The 20,980-nt window shown below is 39.8% G+C and overlaps 2 protein-coding genes across 6 annotated transcripts in view; one reads left to right on the forward strand and one right to left on the reverse strand.

Annotated features, from left to right (window-relative positions):
* Positions 1-14,026, reverse strand: LOC147795683 (fucolectin-4-like). The gene is made up of 4 exons (XM_087130981.1): positions 13,537-14,026; positions 4,729-4,839; positions 1,278-1,397; positions 1-292 (listed from the first exon to the last, which is right to left on the reverse strand). Exons 2-4 carry the CDS (start codon positions 4,790-4,792, stop codon positions 165-167), a joined length of 312 nt encoding a protein of 103 aa, XP_086987107.1. The 5' UTR covers positions 4,793-4,839; positions 13,537-14,026; the 3' UTR covers positions 1-164.
* LOC110990563 (NACHT, LRR and PYD domains-containing protein 3-like) overlaps positions 6,932-20,980 on the forward strand; it is a 22,176-nt gene continuing 8,127 nt past the window's right edge. The window contains exons 1-5 of one of the 5 annotated variants that reach the window (XM_087130976.1): positions 13,317-13,497; positions 14,203-14,283; positions 16,110-16,195; positions 16,568-16,621; positions 19,781-19,824. In XM_087130976.1, the coding sequence (XP_086987102.1) occupies positions 14,270-14,283; positions 16,110-16,195; positions 16,568-16,621; positions 19,781-19,824 (198 nt within the window). In that variant the 5' untranslated portion in view covers positions 13,317-13,497; positions 14,203-14,269. Of the gene's footprint in view, positions 7,034-13,316; positions 13,498-14,202; positions 14,284-16,109; positions 16,196-16,567; positions 16,622-19,780; positions 19,825-20,980 lie in introns of those variants that run through there. The other 4 variants (XM_022255614.2, XM_022255613.2, XM_022255617.2 and 1 more) reach the window with 4 other exon arrangements.

Raw genomic sequence — 20,980 nt, forward strand, 5'->3', positions numbered from 1 at the left:
GCTACCCCGCTGCCATAATCCGAATCTAAACGTGCAACGTCTGCTTATGCACTGTAGACTAACATCAGAATGTATTGTATGATCTGATGTTAAACTCACCCAGCAAGTCAGCCTGTCAGCTCACGACTATATCAACCAAGCCCACCTATCTACCCAGATATAATTCATACTGAGCTCCCTAAATACTTGCCAAAATCCTCTGAATTAACAAGGGTGATTTTCCTCAAGCAATAAACACCACCGAGGTCCACTTTCCACCAAGGATTCGTGCGTTTCGCTAGAGTGTCGTAACCTGTTTTAATGAATAGGAATCATGTCATAGACAAGGATGAACTCAGTAGATAGTAAGAAGATACACCAAGGTCTACTCGACAGTTCAGTAACAGCGCTAGGTCCACATCTAGAATCCTTAGCTATTCGAAAGCACAAAATAATTTACGCGGGAACGACTAGTCAAATTGGTAGTCTCAAAACGGGATTTTTCTGAAATATCATCTTCAGTAATAATTGGTTGTCATCTGAGCCTTACAACGACAGACTCACCACCACAAAGGCCAGTAGTCATTTACTCACTCAGCGGGAATTGGTGTGGACTGCATCATAATTTCATATGTGCTTCAATAATTGTAAAACTCCTCCAGAATAAGCTTGCAGAAAAATTCCATGCTTGTACATGATAATTACTTATTAGTATTTGCTTTATGAAATGTATTTTTATTTTGTATTTACAGTCTGACCATTCGAATAATTGAAGAGCTTTAGATTAAACCATGGCCGTAAATCCCAGGGGGGCGGGTATATATCCCACTCTCCACTTTTTTTTTGGGGGGTGGGGGTATTGAATCATCCCCCCTATTTTGTGATGAGCAAAAAATTTAAAGCGGATTTTGAAGCATTTTTAGGATTTCCTAACGACTAAAGCTTTTGCAATATCATTAAAAAGGGAAAATTATTTCGTAAAGCCATTAATCTGCCATTCTGACGTAAGATTCTGTATACATTTGACACATGTTCGTTGTGTGCCCGGGAGAAGGTCGTAAGCGCTTACGACCTTCTTCCGGGCACACGATGCACTACGGATGTACATCTCTATCATAAACATCGCCCCTTATATGGTGTAGCACCCCCCCTTTCATATTTTCATGGTAAGGCAAGTCGTCCCCCTGCACTTTCCCCACCCATCCCCCATTTCAAGCACAGATTTAAGCCAATGGATCATTTAAACTGAGATGATTATGACTTCAAGTTAGCTAAAGTAGGATCCGCTTAACACTTACCAGTGTGTGATATGGTACCGAGGTCTCGGTCCACGGCAAACCCGGCATACAGGGGGTTAACATTATGGACAGAACTCTGTGTCGGTCTGACTTCACTGCCCCGCAAATCGAGAGATAATCCTGTGTATTAAGATATGGTTTGATATAGAAATGTACGGTTGAAAAGGTCTTCACTTCATCAACACTGTACCCTACCAATGAGTACCTCCTCATCCTTTGGCAACGGAAGTATCGTGCAAGGTATTGTACAAAATATTTGGCCAACTATGGTTATTCAGGTGCTTAAAACTAACCTCTACTGCTTGTGCACCACATTATATGCAGTGGTCATTAGAATGGATTGACATCACAGTTTTCCCGACCATTTTTTTAAGTTGTCCAAATTAAGGCAATGTCCAACCACATTCCTGTAAACAGAACTTTTTGTCCGCATTTATTAATGAAAAGGCTAATCGATTTAGGTTTTTAAGTACTAATGTGTTGAATCAATTCAAATGCAGGTCTCAATTCTTGGGAAGGGACTGAATAAAAACTCAATGTACTCAAACGCAGAAACAACTCCATTCAACCAGCCAACATTTCCAACTTGTTGCTTTCTTTGAAGCTGTTAGGGGTTTGGGCATATAATTCTTCCTGATTTGAATTTGCGAAACTACATATTTCGGGCGGAAAACGAAAAGACCAGTGACTGAATCCATTAGGAAACAAGGACAAATTTTTATTACGATTACAGCTGTTACTTATCATTGGTATGTACTCCTGAGTGGTGTTTACATATGTAAATCAATGCAGACTTTCCAGGCAAGAGAAGTAGAAGAGACACATGAACAAATGTACAAGGTAACATGGACAAACTTTGTTTTCACGATAAAACGACAACCTGCCGTTGTCTTAGGCATATGTTTTCTGGTTTGCATGTGCAAAAATATAGCTAAGCGACTTTCTTTGTATATATTGTGGCTATAAATAGTATACAACGAAAAATAAAATAACAAACGTAAAGGCATTTTCACATATTAAAAAGATTTTTCTCAGACATTATTGAGGTTAGAGTAAGGTGCGCAACACCTACTTAATTACATAGTTCCACAAGGCTTTAAGTTTGACACAGATTAACTTAAGATGCAAAACTTACACGCTCAAAATTTCAGTTATCTGTGGTTCAATGAATTTAAAATCGATTCCAATAGTGTGTAAAGTTTCTGAGGGCAGATAGAAAAATGCCCACGAACAAAAGGTTTTACTAAAGTGCATCGTATCTGGACAAATGAAAAAGAATCCCGTAAGAGAAATAGCCAGGACCTAAAATATGACAGTGCCATGGCATGGATTTCTGGGGTGTTAAAACACCATGTCCCATATTAAGCAGTCACAGATTATTTTGTTTCACCTCTATCTTGAATTCGTTGCAATACTTTCCTCACTTGAAGGTCTCCAATTTAATCCAAAAGACGAGTATGTCATTCTGCAGCTGCGCAGAACGTTGTGCGACGCGCATGGATGTACTGATAACACTATGCTAGTCGCAGGTGACTAGTTTAAAGTAATTCATTTTAGTCTTAGCAAGTTTTAAGGGAAATCTGCATGCCCGTATTTTAAAGTGTAGAGAGTTATTATGTTTTGGAACTCGTATGAAAACGCGAAATTCGACCGTCGACAAAAAATGCACAGCTTGTGTAGTTGATGGTATTATGCAAAAACATTATATTTAGCTAATAAACACATTTTTTGTGCTATCAGTTTATAAACATACATGTATTTAAATGCTAAGCATGGTAAACTTTAATGGGTTGTATAGAGCCACTGAATATTATTGTTTAGCATCCAAACATGTCGGCCCAAAAATAACGAAATTGTGTTTAAAACTGAAACACACTCTTTAGACCGTATTACCAGTTGGCAGCTCCAGGTTTACAATTTGAACAGCGAATCTTTAGACTGAACATTGTTTTCCCAGAATAACATCATTGCAACAGCGCCCTCACAACCCTGGAAAAGTGTGGCTACGATAAATGTTTTTCAAGTACACATTTCGATACACATGTACACGTCATTACGGGTGGATTAAAAAGTGTAGAAAATCTTCACAGAAAGTGCGTCTTCGAAAATTTACACAAAAAGTGTGTTTAAAAACATTCATAACATGGGCAGATCTCCAAACAAGAAAAAAAAAACCTACACCTCGACAAAATGGTTCAACAAGTGTCTTCTGGAGAAACTTTATAACAGGCATGCTATTATGCACTGCAGTCCAAAGCAAACAGCTCGGGGAATAGGGTATTACTTCATGACTAAACTGAACCAGGTCAAAAGTACTAAATTCTTGGTTGTTTATATTGATGAGAATCTAACCTGGAGCAAACATATCCACGTTTTATGTACAAAAATCTCCAAAAATATTGGCGTTAAGAATGGATTAACACTTTTTTTACCGGAAATTGTACGCTTGACTTTGTATAATACCCTCATTCTTTTCTTCTTATTTAAAGTATGCCATTCTTTCCTGGGGTATTCGACCTCTCAATGCAACAGGCTGTTTCTTTTTCAGAAGAAAGTCGTCCGAACAATATCAAAAACAGATTATCTAACACACTCAGGGTCGTTATTCAGGAAACATGGAATACTTAAAATATCAGACCTTTTCAATTTGAACTTTGGTAAATTCATGTTAAGTACAAACATGGTTTGTAACCTCGCTATTTCAGTGACTGTTTTATAACTCTTTCTTCTGTACATTCTCATGTAACTAGAAGTGTATCCAAGGCCTTATAAGGGCAACTTTTGTGTCAGTTACAACTGTACGTCTGTTTCCAAAACCAGTCTTATCTCACGTTGTCTGTCCTTTTGGAACAACCTTATCACAGATGTGACAAGACTCTCAACGCTAAATGCATTTACTAGGAAACTCAAAACTTATATTATTAGCTTGTATAAAGACAATCAGATCATGTAATCTAGCCAACCTACTTCCATTCTTTAAAGGTCTTGTCTCAACAGCTAGCACATCTGTCCTTAACTGTAGTCTGTCCTGTCAGTGGATTATATTATATGTCGCATGTCTTCTGTCTTATGTTTCTCGTCCAGTCTGAACCATTGTTCGTGAAAATAGGGAAAGCCAAAAGCACAGTGCTTCTTTTTCCCCCTACATGTTGGTAATAATTTAGACTATGTATAATTGTTAAAATTAAAATACAGCAGTTCCCAATATTGTTGTAACAAAATTCACTATGCACGTATGATTTTGATGTACGTGTACCTGGGATTCCATTTGTTGCCAACATGCAATAAATGTACTGCTAACACTTTAAACAGTTTAAGAAATAGGCCGTGTGTGTATTCAGCAAAAAGGAGCAAAAGCCACGAACACGGAACCTGAAACACAAATTGGTCGTGCCAGCCTCGCCTGTAGTTCCTGGTTTTATTTCAACATTACTTATTACTGTTACCTTACCCATTTGCAGAATGGAGACGACAAACAGGACCATTGACAGGCCCAGATGATCCCAGAACACCATTGCTCGGTCGTACTAAGTGTGATAAATGAGTTTCGTTGATATCATTCCTGAGAAAATGAAGGAGAAATTTTCCAGCATTCAATAGCTGTGTTTAACTATACATGGGTTAATATACATGCAACGGCTAGTGTCTGTTCCTAACCTTGGACGACCTTGCCTTCTCGCATCCGTGGATAAATTGAATGAACAACCGCACGTGACTCGAACAACGGGCATACATCATGTGGTAAAACTTAGACCCGGAAAACCCGAAGATTTTTACAGACATTTTTATTCACAGTGCTTCCTTGTGTAGAATAACTACACGTATATTTACATGTTGATTCAACCCCTATTATCTCATCTCTGTAACGATGTTTGTAATGGAAGAGATGTGTCTGTGTATATGCCAAATGTTGTGCGGTTTTGTTCCTTGCCCACGTAACTAAACCTTTCAATGATGTCGAGTTCTGTAATGAATTAATCCAGAGTGGGTAGAACGAGCTTTCGATGGAAAACGTAATAACAGAGCTTTTGAAACCCTTCACGTTGTGCGGCCTGCCGAATGGAGAATTTATACGGAGCCAGCTTGTCACGTCCAAGAAATTTTGGAAGGATGATTCCTAACTGAATCTATTTCACGAAACACTCAAGTCAGAATTTCATCTTTGCGTTCTTCAAGCAAATATCGCAAGAAGGTCACATGGATATGGGTTCAAAACGAATTTGATCAACAACCTTTCACTTCCGGCAATGTCGTTCCTAAGTATCCTTGTTTGTGAACATTTGTTTTCATTTCATGCACTAACGTGAGAAAAAGATTGCATGAGAGCCAGGCTAGAGGGTGCAAGTTTCTTAAGTAGGGCTCCTCTGGCCAGGACTGTACTTAGCTGGTTCACAAATGACTATGAAATGCACGCGTTACGGTCGCGTTGCTACCAGCAAATTGAACTCTTCCGACCAGCATAGCCCTTTGCAACAATCGAGGGTGTGCTTCAGTCTGACACATGCAGATCTTCTCATTAGATGTTAGACTTGACTTAAGAATTTTCATTAAACGTACGTGCAAGTTAATTGCTTAATGAAACCCTGGTATCAACGGCGCGGGGATTGAAATGGACAGATATCACCAAATATGGTCATAACCCAGTGGGCACACGACTTTTTGTGGTCGTTATGTGGTCGTGTGTCGTAAAGTGATCGTGACAAAAAAAAAACCAAAAAAACGACGTCTTAAAGACGTCTTTTATCCACCGTTAGAAACATTGCTTCAGCAACCATGACCACAAAAAAACATGACCTCTTTATGACCTCGTTTTGCAGTCGTTATCAAATCGTCGGTACCACACATACAGTGAAAGGAGAAAACGACGTCTTAACGACGTCTTTTTTCCTCTAGTATCTGAAATATTGTCTTCAACAAGCAATACGTGAAACACACGACGTCTTAACGACGTCATTTTAGAGTTGTTATCAAATCGTCAACGTACAGCAGAAAAAGAAAAAAAAAACATCTAGATAACCTTATAAAGATTTTGCACGGTGGCTTTTAGTTTGTCTTGGATTGAGTGCTGGTTCTCACTCGGTTTTACTGCGAAAGGTCAAGTTCCGCCAGAACAATAGCATAAAATGTATTGCCAAATCCCGCCAGCGGCCGCAGGTGACTGCTCTGTTTGCCTCATCTATTCGTCATGAGGGATGTGTGAGATAGCAATAGTGCGAATGTCCATTTTACAGGGAAATTGTAACACAAGAGGAATCGCGGATGTGCAACAGTACACATGCTTGTCATTATGATTGTTTGCATTGGAACTGACCCTTAACCTTCTCCTTTGATTTAAAACAACAGGACATTAAAATACCCCTACATTTAGAATGAGCGAGGCTATTTGCATTCATTGCCTGCATGGTCGCAAGCAACGGATGGCTTAAAGCGTGCGCACTGCGTTACTATAGTGGCTCTGGCTTAGTCTTAGCTGGTTCCAAGCCTTTCGAGGAGACTCTGAGCATGCCGACTGGAACCAGCGATGGCACAGACTGAGGTCATGTCCAAAAATCAAAACGGGCTTCCAGAACTACGGTTAGGTCTGTGGACTTTGGCGTCTACACGTATTTCCAATGGAGTAAAGACCTTCAGGTCAGGGAACCAGACTACTTCTTACTTTCGTCAATGCTTTGAATTGAAGTGAGTCCGAGTACGAGTATCGCTGCAAGCAGCTTGTCCGTTAAACGAAGAGGACAGGTTTGGCCCTTATTTAAAAGGTAAGTGCTTATGAAATGTAGTTTGCCACCTATGGGCGTTGTTGGTAAAGCAGAGGTCAGGCTTAAACGCAATAATTTTAATCCTCAACAGTCGACCAGGTTGGCCACGGTTGTTTCCTACCTCCATGGGTGGACTACAGACATTATTCGTAGTCGTACGTAGACTCTCAGTCGTAGTGCAGTAAGGACCACCTGGGCTAACCACAGTGCCCATACTTCAGCGTCAACAATAATGGCAAATACAATCAGCGTCAACAAATCTAATTTATATTATGTTGAGACTAAACTGTGCACATGTATCTGCAGTATTGGCCACTCGATTTAGAGACAGTTGGTGGCAGAAAAGTCCCTTTTCATTTTCAGTCACATTGAACATGCGCACTTAAGCTGAGACGTGGAGTAAACGATGGTAAGGGACCGGTTTATTTGCTGCACTATTTAAAAGTAAAATTTAAGACTTTTCTACTAACTACATATTTGTAATTGATTATTCCACTGGGCTACAGATTTGTTTTTTCATTATGTTAATATTACATGTATATTTGCTCTTGTGTGTTTTACATGTTTGTATCTTGACTGTATGTTAGTGTATACGGGAGTCCCTACTCCACAAGCGCTGCTTTTTGGGGACCCCCATCCACATTGTTTTCTTTGTACTTCCTTTACTACAATAATTGTGTGGAGAATAAAGTGAATTGAATTGAGCTGTGGCCGCTTGCCTGGAACACACTCAACCTCCTTTTCACCTATAGGTGTTAAATAACCTGCCATTGTTCCACTTTGTATCACACACTCCCGCTTCCCGGGATTGTACACACGAATCGGTAAAACCTCTTGGTCGCCTGACACCACCACCCGAGCCGCAATCATCCCTTTACTTGCGATCTCACTACGATCCACTGGCTCCATTATCCCTGGTCCATTCACCGTGTTCCTCCCCGCTACATGTCCTGGCAGAATCGCCTTGTGGCCAGCCGGCACCCGAGTCGTCCTCCCGACGACAACCCTGACGCAAATATTCGCCCCACGGTCTTCACTGCACTTTACATTCTCCCCGTTGATGGTAAGCTCAAACATCTTGAAATTCAAACTGCCACATGTTGGATACAAGGAATCCATGCCCAGGATTCCATCCACCGACAGCAAATGCCCAAATGTCGCATACATCGAATACGTCGTCCTCCCCACCTGAAGGTCGATCCAAGCGCTACCCAACATCTTGATATGTGAACCATCTGCGTTCTTGATACACGAACCCCCCGAGGAGAGATTTGGCCTTCTCTCTGCCGGTATTTTGTGGAACAATGTTGACGACAGAAAGGTATCCATCACCCCGGTGTCCACCAGAAGCCTCACCTGTTGTCCCCGTATTTTCTGCTGGCACAAACATGCCCCTATTCGCTCTCTCTATTGGCATTCTGGGTTCTCCGTTCCCTTTGTCATCTAATGGCTGCTTGTCTCTCGGCCCTTCGCTGGTTCCAACCCCCCTTGGGCCTCAGGGTAGGCTACCGGTCGTTTCCCGTCCAGTTCCTCTTAGCAGGAGGGTATGTGCAGTCACGCGCAAAGTGTCCTCTCGCATCTGAAGCAAACAACGTCCTCCCTAGGTCGTCTCCTATAACTGGCGCCTATGGGACCTTCAACCTTCCGCAGTTGGGTGTCTCCTTTACCTCTGGCACCATCTCGCACCAAACCGGCCGCTGTGTCATTAGTTTTCGCATGAGATTTCTGGAGGGGTCCCACTTGTTTCTGCAATTCCTCCACAGCATTGCCCGATTCTACCATCCTATTGAATTTTGAATTCTGGCCACTCCTCTGTTGCTCCACCTTCAGGAATCCTTCTGTGGCCATTGTCACCCTTGCTGCTTCGTCGAGAGTTTCTGGACGAGCACGGAATGTCCCCTCTCTTATTGCTGGATCCTCAATCGCATCTGAGAAGTGGCCCTTCGCTAGGCGGTCTCTGTCGTCGTCCCCAAAGTTCGGGTTTACCAACGCTGTCAATTCCCTGATTGACTCGCTCAATTCACTCAAAACCTCTTTAGGTCCCTGTCGCCTGTAACGAAGCTCCATCTTGTGGTTTTCTGCAAGCTGACCCGGCCAAAATCTGGCCTCAATTTTCTCCCTTAAATCCTGGTAGGTCATATCTCTCCTAGACGACAACACCTTGACGGCTGCCCCCTGAAAACCCGCTGCTAAGAAGACTTCAGCCTGCTTGTCTGTCCAATAGTTGGCCAGATTTCACGCTTCAAAATACTGAATGTAGTCTCTCCAAGAAGACTTCCCATTGTACCGATCGGGTGTGATTTTTGGTCGTCTTGTCTGTCCACCTGCCTGCAACTCTCCTTTGATTCAATCCTCGCATTTCGCCTATTTAGGTCAGTTCTGCTACCAGTTGACCTCTCTCCACCTTGAGACTTCTCAGCGCTCCCCAATGTGAAATTTATCCCCACAGACCAGCCTTTTGTTGCGTCGACCGTGTGCATAGACACTGAAGTGCTTGCGGGAGTATTGGTAGGTGCCACTAGCCAAGTCCCCGCAGAGAACTCTGTCCTTGATTCTGGCGTCCACCTGTACCCCTTCGCAAGGGTCGACGATGCCAGGCCCAAACTCCCAATAACTCCTACTGTCTCGAAGCGCCGAGGTCCCATCGGCAGCGACTCCTCCTTCATTACCCTTTCAGCACGCAACTGCTTATCTTTCAGTCCTGAGTTGAAACCTCTTAACGAGTCCAGTTCCCATTGCAAGTGACTTATTCTTAACTGGAGCTCTGCCTCAAGTCGCTGCTTCCTCTTTGCGTAATCCAAAGCTACTGACGAGTCCTCCACGACTTGTGGTTGCTCATCAGTCCTTGCTGCACTTCTTATTTCCTTAGCCCTCCATGCTGTCCTGTATAGGTGACGTGCTGTTCCTATCTATGTGTACTGTTCTATCTATGTAGTTATTGGCGTTAATTCTGTTCGATGTAGGTTTTGAGATGTGTTCTGTACGGTTCAAAATACTATACGATTTAAAATACTGTATCTATTGAAAAAAATTGAAAGAAATAAATTTACACTGTTGCGTGTCTTGCCTTTTCGGATGCAAATGTCTAGCATCGAAAAACAGTCTCGGCAGATTTTTGAAACGCTTGCTTTCCCTACAAATGTATTTGCTTAGCCAATTTTAATAAATACAGTTATCCTTTGTTTTGGTAAGTTGGGCCTGATATTCATTTGTCCCAGTCGCCAAATGTTTAAAAATTCTGCGGTTTAAATACTGTATCTATTGAAAGAAACTGAAAGACATCATCTAAATTCACGTGAAAATTAATCAATTGAATACGTATAAAAAGTAGATCATGCAGCATGATGGCACCTCAAAATAATAAACAAGAGTAGTTCCAAGCTAATTCATGGTGTTAAGAACTTGTTCATTTGATCTTGGTTTTATAAAAACTGGTACTTTTGATCACGTAACCTTAAGGTCATATTCCTAATATCAAATACATATTCTGTTACCACTCAAGGCATTTTGTATGTAGAGCTTGGATCAATAATTATGCCGCTTTGGAAGATTTGCTGCAAACAATGCTAAAACAGAGACTGGTTTTGCTTTTATTAAAAGCAAATGCATTCCCGTCACGAAAGCAAGGAAAAATAAGAAAACCCTGGTTCACTGTTCAAATGACACTCTTTTGTGCATTTTGAAATATTTTCCATGTTTATACATTTTACCTGTTACCTGCCTGAGGCGGCCACGTTCTGGTCTTTCCAAGTTCAACAAATCCTTTAGTCTTGGACTCATCCTAACTGTCAGGCACACGAGGAATCCAGACATGTTTAGGAAGTACTTATTGCAGCAGAAGTTGAATGCAACTACAGCAAGTTTCATTTTTTACCATAGATAGCTGTGTGGGAATAAAGCAATTATTTTCCTATTATTCTAACTTCTCTTTTTGACGGAATTTTGGGATTTGAAGGACAACAAACGCTTGATTGTACAGTACACAGCTACTAACGTCTGTACACCTGTCAAGGTCAATGGTCGGCGGAAATTGGGGAAATTGAAGGTAGTCGGTATAAATTCATTGCCCCTACGTCCTTCTTCGCTCCAGCTTCAAATCTCTCAACATCCATCGGTACAGGTATTTAAAATAATTTTTTTAATTATAACAGAACTGAATTTTAATGACGTGATACAAATTTTTATTTCAAGTCAGAACCTTAATTAACTGCCAGAAGACGTACTTTATGTGGTTGAAAAAAGTAACAAATTCAGGTCTAAGCTCGTTGGCAATGCATACTTTATTTCCACAAAAAGGCTATCCATTTTGCTTCCATTTTTAAAGGTATCCCAACTCTCACCAAGATGTTCTTGAGATATACAGATTGACAGCATACAACCTTAATAGGCTTCCCAGAAAAGCAGTTCGTAGAGGATCAATGTTTTAATTAATGAGCGTGGTAATCTCGTGTAACAAGTCAAAAGTGTTGAAATATTACTTTCCCAGTCTCACTTGAGTAAAGAAGACTGTCTCTGAAATGCATAAATTCGTTCATTATTTACCGTGTTATTACATGCAAAAACATTTCGTTTTATTAACGACTAGACTATAATCTTTGAAGTACTGGCAAGAAGAAAAATCTGCTGCAAACTTCTGAAAAGGGATATCTGCCTATTATTCAATTTCAATCGTATGCATTTTGTTCAATATGTAATAAACACCACTCGTATACTATAATGATGTGTAGCATGTTGTATAAATTACCTGGGATTAAACCTAAGGGCGAAATGCAAAAAGCGTACGATAAGGCTTTGTTCCTATGTGAGACAGAAATGTTCTCTTGTACAAGCAACTTCCATTGCACAACCTCTTGTCGTTTAATTAAATAAATTATAAACAGGAATTTTGCCCGTGGAAGTGAAAAACCAGTCACAATCCAAGCAGGTAAGGGCTCAGAGGGGAAAAAATAAACAACAATAAACTGGGTTATTGGACTGAAACACGACAGAAGCCGTCGGCAACACTTGTGCGTCGCTTTTCTCTTGCAGACACGTGATATTTGTCGAAGCAGTCCTCAATAATTATTGGCGCAATATTTTTCATTTGCGGGAACCGGTAAAGTTAAAATCTACCCTTACAAATGCACTGTCCAAGAATGATCGACTCAACACGGTTTTGCACGGAAACGTCGACACCAAGTCTCATTGTGCGAGCTTCCTTTCCGAAACTACAAACTGCACAAGAACGGAGTATGTTTTATTTCTTAACTAAAATACAACAAATCGTGCACTTAAACTTGATAGATGGAACAATCAACATAATATACACGATATATACGGTAGTTCAACTGCTATTTATAACTGTGTATTGCACAGTTCAGCAAAAAAGCTGACATTGTTTGATACGCAATCATCTCACTAGCAGGTACATGGAGCTGTCTCTATTCCATTCACAAAGCTTTGAACTCTTTGCTTCCTTTGTGAAATCCGGCTGCGCGCGGTGTTTACCTGCGACAGCTCTGGTACGTGTCGGGTCACTGGGGGTGCTTTTCTTTTCAATAGTCTGGAATCTAAAGCAATGAATACTTCATTTTTTCCCAAACCCTGCGAATTAGACACGGAAAGAGCTCTTATCGTAAGCATGCAGTCCCCTGCCGATATACGTTGTTAGAATAGAGCGGTTTGAGCTTAATTATGATGACGGATTACCGATGAGCGACCAAACTCAGCAGACATGTCGACTGAATTCTTAAAATGAGTAGGTAGGCCAAGCCTGTCTATCCACGCTTTTGTGACTGTAACTAGACTTTAAATTCACCAGTGCCATTTTCAGCACAAAAGACAATTTTTAGCAACTAACGCGATTTGAAAGAGTGTGCCCCAAGGCAACCTATACTGGGATAAGGGGACTATGCTAAAACGTATACCACATAAACTCATTCCAGAAGGGCATAGTTAGCACCGCTCCAAACTATTCATAGGTCCTACTTCGGGAATCACGAGGATATTGAGAGTTCAGGCATTCAGTACAAAGTTGATCCCCAAACATGTATTCCGGACTAACAACACGTAATTCACAACGGATAGCTACACCTTCTTAGGAAATAGTGCGCATTTAGGGCCCATTTTTATCAAAATTTCAAAAGAAATGTAAGTTAAATTTCTTTCCATTGCATCCCACGACAATTCCGATAAATGCCATGCTCTATTGGCCGCAAAATTTTCAGGATTCAGTCTAATTGGGTTTTGGTCAGCGTAAGCATTTTGGGGCCTATTTTCAGGGCGTCACCAGAGCCAAAGGGAACCTCGCTTTCAAACACGGAAATGCATGGCTTAAATTTGTTACCGTGTGGACTTAACAGTTGGCTGCACAGTTTGCAAATAACGACTCCAAATAACTGAGAAGGAAACTTCGTCCATGATCTTTACTTTTTCAAAGTACAAATCTTTACCGTTAAGTGGTTCATAACTGCAACGAATTCAAGGTAAGTTTAATTCTACAGAACGGTGGGTAAAGTTCATACCTGTGTACGTTTGACATTATGAAGGCAAATCATTGGTAGTGTAGATTTCATTCAGGAAGAAACCTCCAGTAAGATATCACAACTAATGCTTACGGTACCTCTATGTGGCATTACGCACCACTATTCAGCAAGGAGTTTTTATACACGTAGCAAACACTCGTCAAACGTATAGACTTTGGCTCCGTGGTTTTACTTTTGCTTTGAATAAATTTTATGCCAAACAATGGTACCACCTTTAAAAAGTTCAGATTATTTTATGTTTTCCCCGATTGTATATAATGTTTAACAGACGTCAGGTTCAGGGATTGGGGTCTTCAAATACAGCAGTTTCTTTAACTTTTGCAATCAGTTTTCATGGGAAATAAAAGTGAACCGCTGAAAAGTCTAAAAGATTGTCTGAGTTCTCTCTCGGCCCTTGCAATAATTACCATTCTTTCCTTTCAACTTGGCAAACGGAAAGAATACACTCCACAGAAATGGAAGTGAACTGTTAAATACAGGCACACGTTTGTTATCAGGAAAAAACGAAATCAATTATTGTGTTGATAAGAAGTATTATTAAGAGATACTACAGTATTTACTGACTAGATACATTTTCCAACCCCCCCCCCAAAGAAAACCCTTTCCCAAGGTACAAAGGTTCAGCTCTAATCCATTCGTTTTCAGATCAGGTCTGGCACACCTGACTGGGAACAGCAGTTGAAATTCCACTGGAAGGCTAACGTGCGTCATAATGGATCTGTTGATGTGGGTAGCTTATAGCCTGAAAATAAGTCTAAATTCTTAAATTGAAATATGAAAGAGTTTTTCTGGTGTACGTATCTTACTTGGACTATTACATAGAGTATGCGCTATTCGTTTGTGTGGGCGAGCGGCAAGCATTATAACACACTGATACTTTTCTTCAATACAAAGAAAAAAATCTACTTAGTGTCGGGGAGGTGTTAATTTGAAGTACGGGTTTTGTCCTACCACTGACGCATATTATTAATCAACACTATACACTCAGTACTCATTTACCATCTTATTCACGTGGAACTCGAGCCTGGTACTCCTGCTTGCTAGTGCAAACGTCTTAAATGCCCAAGTTAGAAGTGAGGGACTTATAGGCGTTCATTCTCCTGAGTAAGGTCTAAGACAGGCCCAGTACATGCAGAGAGTAAAAAAAAGTCAATAAATTATGGATTTCCCACGATTTGGTTTCAAAACTTTGACTTCGTTTTCCAAAGAACCACGTCCATTTTATTGAATACCCCGTTTGAAAGTTGTCCAATAGAATCCCCTTAAACTCGGCATGTGCATGGTGCGTCACGTGCACACACACACTTCTGGTCAATCATACCCAATTAAGCTCTTTTGTATACACGTGCCAGTGCGTGATTTATGCAGAAGGCATTATCAAGTATTAATACACAGTGAAGTTGCATGTTGTTAACTAGAGAGACTGTCTGAGGTATATATGAATATTGATCATTGAATTCGCTCTAAATTGTCTTAACATTAACCATTGTTCTTTCGCCTTCCTCGCTAGTCAGTGATTTTCATATGAGTTTATTGTCAATTTAATTATATACGTTTGAACCCAGGGTTTTCAAGCCATAATTTCAAGGTACTGGAACAGTTTACAAAGTGCTAATATTTAGCTAAATAGTTTTCCACGCACTATCTACAATGCGCAGAAGCAGCCCCTATTCGGTCAAAACGAGACAATATGGGCGAGGATGTTTGTTGGTAACGACCCGACCGCAACGCATACATTTTTTTGATTCGCAAACAATTATTGTTTGCGAATCAGAGAAGTGCATTTGCCCAACCAAAGGAACCCACGTTGCTTAGGAATTGCCAAAGATCCACTGGCTTACGAGGAAGGTGGCCATGCATACCGTTAAAGGGACTCAAAACTGGATGTGCCAAAAGTTTCGATATGAATATTAAATAGTATGCTACACGATCTCTTTGGGGGTTCAAAGTGTATGTTGAGTGAATTTGCACTGACCAAAAATCTGACGGCGCTTTTTTACCTTCATTGTTAGTCATAATCCCAATATGACTCTTGTGGAAAGTGAACTGGGAATATCAAGTTTCAAACGAGGTCAAATCATATGATGAGAATTTTCTTTACAAATATCCAAGAGGAAAACAAATAATTCTGTGCGTGGGTCGCACCTGGCAGCAAAAACACGAATTAATTTAATCACACTTAATCAAACTCCAGGGAAAGGCTAAAAGTAGGAGTGAGCATGCGCTCATTGATTTGGTTATTACTATTGATCTGAGTGAAAGTAAACGTACATCAGGATAAATTGCGTTGATATTATTACAGAAAGAAATAATTTAAGACCTTAACTGATTTTTGAAATTTTCCTTTCGCATCAACGTCTGTAGAAATTGACTGTTTCTTCCTTGAGACATGAAATACGACATTGTTTTTACATAATTGTCATGCATACCCCTACACGTAATGAATTCTTATGCTGCACAACCTGCATAATACAAAACAAAATCTAATTGGGTCTTCTTTCACAGAAAACCGATGTCTCATACTGTAGTTTTTGTGAAAAATTACTTTTTAGAAGCATGGCGCCTATAACGAGTCCTGATGAACTGGCTGGTATCGTTGTCCTGGCTTTATGTGCTGGTGGTCTTATTCTTCTGTCCTGTGAGTAATTGTAAACTAAAATTTGATGTGGACTTATCTATATTGAAACAGTACACGAGTGCCAAATGGTGAAGGAATGCAACACTGTAATGACTAACCAATCCTGTTTATTTTTTGAGAGGGGTGTCGGCACTTCATTTTGTAGAAGCATCATGACATATGCCATCCACTGTGATGTTGTGCTATCCAATTCAAGTTGAACAGCGCCCCCATTGTTTTTGATTTCTGCATCAATGCCACCCATACCAACGTTTTAACAGGGACTGTGTTGATCGTGTTAAAAAAAGATTAATTTGTTACCACAGCATTAAAATTAAAAATATAATATAAATATATTTAATTTTAAAATAATTAAAATTAAACTTTTTACAGGGCTGTTCATGTTGAAGCATGGAAGTCAAGAAAGCAGTGACGAGGAGTCTGGAGGTAAGCAAAAGTGATGATTGCAGACATTCTGGACTAGGTTTAAGCAGTTTTCATAAAATAACAGGTTGAAAAAAAATAGTTGAATCCATGTGAGAACCAATTCAAAGTAATTTCATGCATATTTAATGCATTTAATGCAAAGATGTGTTTATAACGTAATATGCCAGCTTTCGGCGCTATCATCGTGTTTCACTGCAACCCGACGCTTGGATATTAACAACTTCGACCGTGCGTGACAGTTACTTGGTCAGACCCTCCGGAACCACGCCGAATTGTCCTCAGTAACTTGCAAATACCCTGATGAGCCTGGTCGTTGTTGCTAAGATAATACGCTATGTCCATTTTCAAACAATCTCTAGGTCTTTTTCCCCCACTAACATTCTCAATTCTGGATTTTGTTTTTTTAACAGTGAGACACTGTATATTACACTCGAGAATCTCGACTAAACAATGCGTTAAGTTTTATTTAGCTCGATTTTTAGCTCTACTTTCATGAGTTATGTTCGATCAGCGTGTTTGAATGAAAAAAAGCAATCCAGCGACGTACTGAACATCGTACACTGCGTTTAACAACCTATTACATGGATACGGACCTACATATGGTTGTGCATTTGCATGTACTTGGAAATTATGCGTCCTAGCTGTGGTACATGTTCATGCAGTTCAAACATGTGTTGTACATGTGAATGTGTACATGGGGGTGCGTTCAACATTACCCGGCAATGTTATTATTTATTATTCTTACAAATGGGTCATTAGGGAGACATTTTGTGGTTAATTTTTCAACCTTAGGGAGACATTGGTCATTAGGGAGACTTTCATTCTCTCCATAATACTCCAACTACCAGAAGGAGGCTGAATTAATTTTTAGAGAACATATATTAAGATCTAAATTGAAAACAGACAAAGTGTGGTTCAGATCAGATTAGGGAATTAAATATTAAATATTTAAGTTTGTGGCCGTTCTTATAGGAATGTCTCCCAAGTGACCCATTTTTGGTAAACATTATTATTAGCTGCCTCGGCCACACTGCCGAAGATGACTGAGAAAATATCCAGCTTTTCAAAATAACTAGTTTTTCGTTTCAGTAATCCTTTCTCCATAACACTTTGGCACTTTAGTAAGAATGTTTGCCTTGAAACTTTGCATATACTTTGACCACCACCCGAGAATGGTCCTAAAACATACTTGTCATGACGACGTGATCACTTGCACGTGACAAACCCTCAAAGTTAAATACTTTTCAGGCTTGTATCTTGTATCTTGTCCAAGTGTTTTTAAATTTTGCACAAAAACAAGTCCAAATATGTAATATGTGCAAATTTGGTTTAGGTCATGATGACGTCCTATCTGAATTTTTAAAGTTTTTAAAATTCTTGTCATTTTAACATTGTTTTCAGATATCTCCTGACCCAAACAGTTTTTTCCATAATTCATTTTGCTAGACCTCCAATATGTTTATTAGATATCCAAAATCTTTTGATGTCATGATGACGTCACCAAGCACATATTAGGCAAAGTTTTATCTTTGTAAAATTCTCCAGTACGTTAACAGTTAATCTTCAACTGCATTTCTGAAGTGACGTCATCATTACCTCATTCGTTTATTTTTACTAGTCATTTCAAGAGTTAATTGTGTACGAATTTGCGAGTATATCGCTACTATCCTCTAGTCACAATTTCTGTAACTCTATCAAGTCCAATTATTACCAAAATCTGCAGAAAAACCGTAAAATTCGATTCACCAATTTCAGATGTATTTGCAGATTAGAACTATCTTTATTAAGAGCCAAGTATGAAGTAATTCCGTTATTAACTCGTAAAATTGTCTGATTGAATTTGTGTACACAGTGGCCCTTGCCCTCAATTCGGTACATAATACCCATGTACAAATATTTGCAGCTGCTACCGGGGCACAAGTGAGGAAATACCTTGTGCAGCACAGTTCGTGCTCGTTCCAGCTTCTGCGGTCCGAAAAAAGCAAGGACTGGTTAGATGAATGGGACTGTGAGAATCACCCTTTCTAAAAGACTTTTTTCTCGGAATTAAAGTTCACAAAATATATAAATGATGCTTAGAAAAAGCCCTGAATTCAAAGCGGCTCCGTGATTGTTCACAAACACTTTACTCTAGCTATTATTAGTATTGACCATGTCAACGGTTGTCAATAAGACCCTAAATTCCTTCTGAAATCCCCCTCCTGGTAAAATGATGAGACTATAGATAAATTAAGAAACGGTGTACATATACAAAAGAAAATAATAAAACTAAAAACAAAAATTATGCAAAACAGGAAGAAAAATGTTGGTTGCACCTCGGAAAAAAAGAAAAATAACATAGTCACATGAAAGGAGTAAAATACACACCAGTTAAATAAACAAAACATTACCAACACTAACGATGCATGATTGTCAGATAGGAATCAATTCTCTGAGCAGAAAAAAAAGTAACTAAATGTACAAATACGCAATGTGTTTGAAACCCGCTACAAGTAAGCACAAAACTGAAAAAGTAAGAAAGCACTTGAACATATTACACTATGAAATGCAGACAAAAGAGATAAACAATTACACAATTACACCGTAAGTCTGGAGCCATGATTAAAAACTACGCAATGCGGGACTCACAATGACCGTATGAAACATGTCATTCCATTCCCTACCTGTCTGAAAAAAAAATAAGAATACTTGAAGCAAACAGGTTTAGTAAAATTAATCGTTAATTTCAATGTAAGACCATTTTGGCCAATTCGTGAAGCTGGAATAACGATGACGTAAGTACTGTTATCCATAACTTTATAGCAAAGCATTAGGCAAATGAATTTTCTCTTTGTATGAAGGCTCCTCCAGCTAAGTCAAGAAACCATTTCCTAAAAGCTTGAGTGAAAATCTGGACATGTACAGAAACACCTCGGTTTCTATAATAAGGAATATAAATGTAACGTCTTTAATTTCATTTAATGTAGACCTTGCAGGTGCTGATTGGGGTGACGTCTACCAGTGTAACGACGTCGATGCGGCATATGATTCGTTTTTTCGTATCTTCTCTTCCTACTGCAACAAACACTCTCCTCTTACTGTCAAATTCACTAACTCTCCCAATAACAGTAAACCGTGGATCAGTCAGTCTATTATTGATTCTTGTAATTTAAAAAATAGACTGTACAGGCGTTTTCTGCGTAGCCCTACCGAGGAAAATGAGCGTGAGTACAAGAATTTCCGAAATCGCCTCACGGCCACCATTCGAAAGGTTAAAAAAGATCACTTTGCCCGCAAGCTTGACTCTCGCAAATCCAATTTAAAAAGCCTTTGGCGGGAAATCAACAATGTTCTTGGTGAGGGTAAACAGAAACCTTTCCCTGACAGTTTTGTGGATGGGGACCACACTATTTCAAGCCCTCTCGACATTGCCAATTCTTTCAACTCTTTTTTTACTTAAACTTAGGTTCTTTCCTTGCTAACAAAATCCCAGCCACAAACGTTCACTTCTCCGATTATCTCCACAACTCGAATCCCTCCTCTTTCTTTTTTACTCCAACAGATTCCTTAGAAATTATCCGTATTGGAAGGCAACTAAAATCCAGTGCTAGTTTCGGGTTTGACGGCATCTGCTCTACTGTAATCAAATCGGCCATTTGTTTTATAGCTGAACCTCTCACTTACACCTGTAATCTATCCTTATCTTCAGGTGCGGTTCCTTCTAATCTCAAAATAGCTAAATTTATTTCTATTTACAAATATGGAGATGCTTGTACCATCGGAAACTACCGGCCTATTTCTTTACTCCCATGTTTCTCCAAAATCCTCGAGAAACTAGTCTACAATCGCCTCTTTGATTTTGCTTCTAACTTTCACCTTCTTTATGATAATCAATACGGCTTTCGCAGTAAACACTCCACTGACATGGCCCTCATTCAATTCATTGACACTGTTACAGATGCTCTCTGTAAGAAACTCTATGCCATAGGTGTGTTCATTGATCTCTCGAAAGCATTCGACACCATTAACCACTCTATTCTCCTTGGCAAATTAGAACACTGTGGTATCAGAGGAGTCGCACTTCAGTGGTTCAAAAACTACCTTCATAGAAGACAACAATATACATCTTTATTGAAGTGTGACTCCGACCGGCTTTCAATTCTGCATGGTGTTCCCCAAGGTTCGATCCTTGGTCCACTCCTTTTCCTGTTCTACATCAATGATCTTCATCGTTCCTCTTCTCTTCTCTCCTTTACTCTATTTGCTGACGACACGACTATTTTGCATACTCATCCAAACTACGATGATCTCGTCAACTCTCTTAACTCTGAACTCTTTCAAGTCTCGCTAAGGTTTCGATCAAACAAACTCTCTTTAAAC

This window comes from Acanthaster planci, linkage group LG21 (assembly GCF_054643075.1).
Source record: "Acanthaster planci isolate LZ-2023a linkage group LG21, COTS_SCS, whole genome shotgun sequence".
Lineage (NCBI taxonomy): Eukaryota > Metazoa > Echinodermata > Asteroidea > Valvatida > Acanthasteridae > Acanthaster > Acanthaster planci.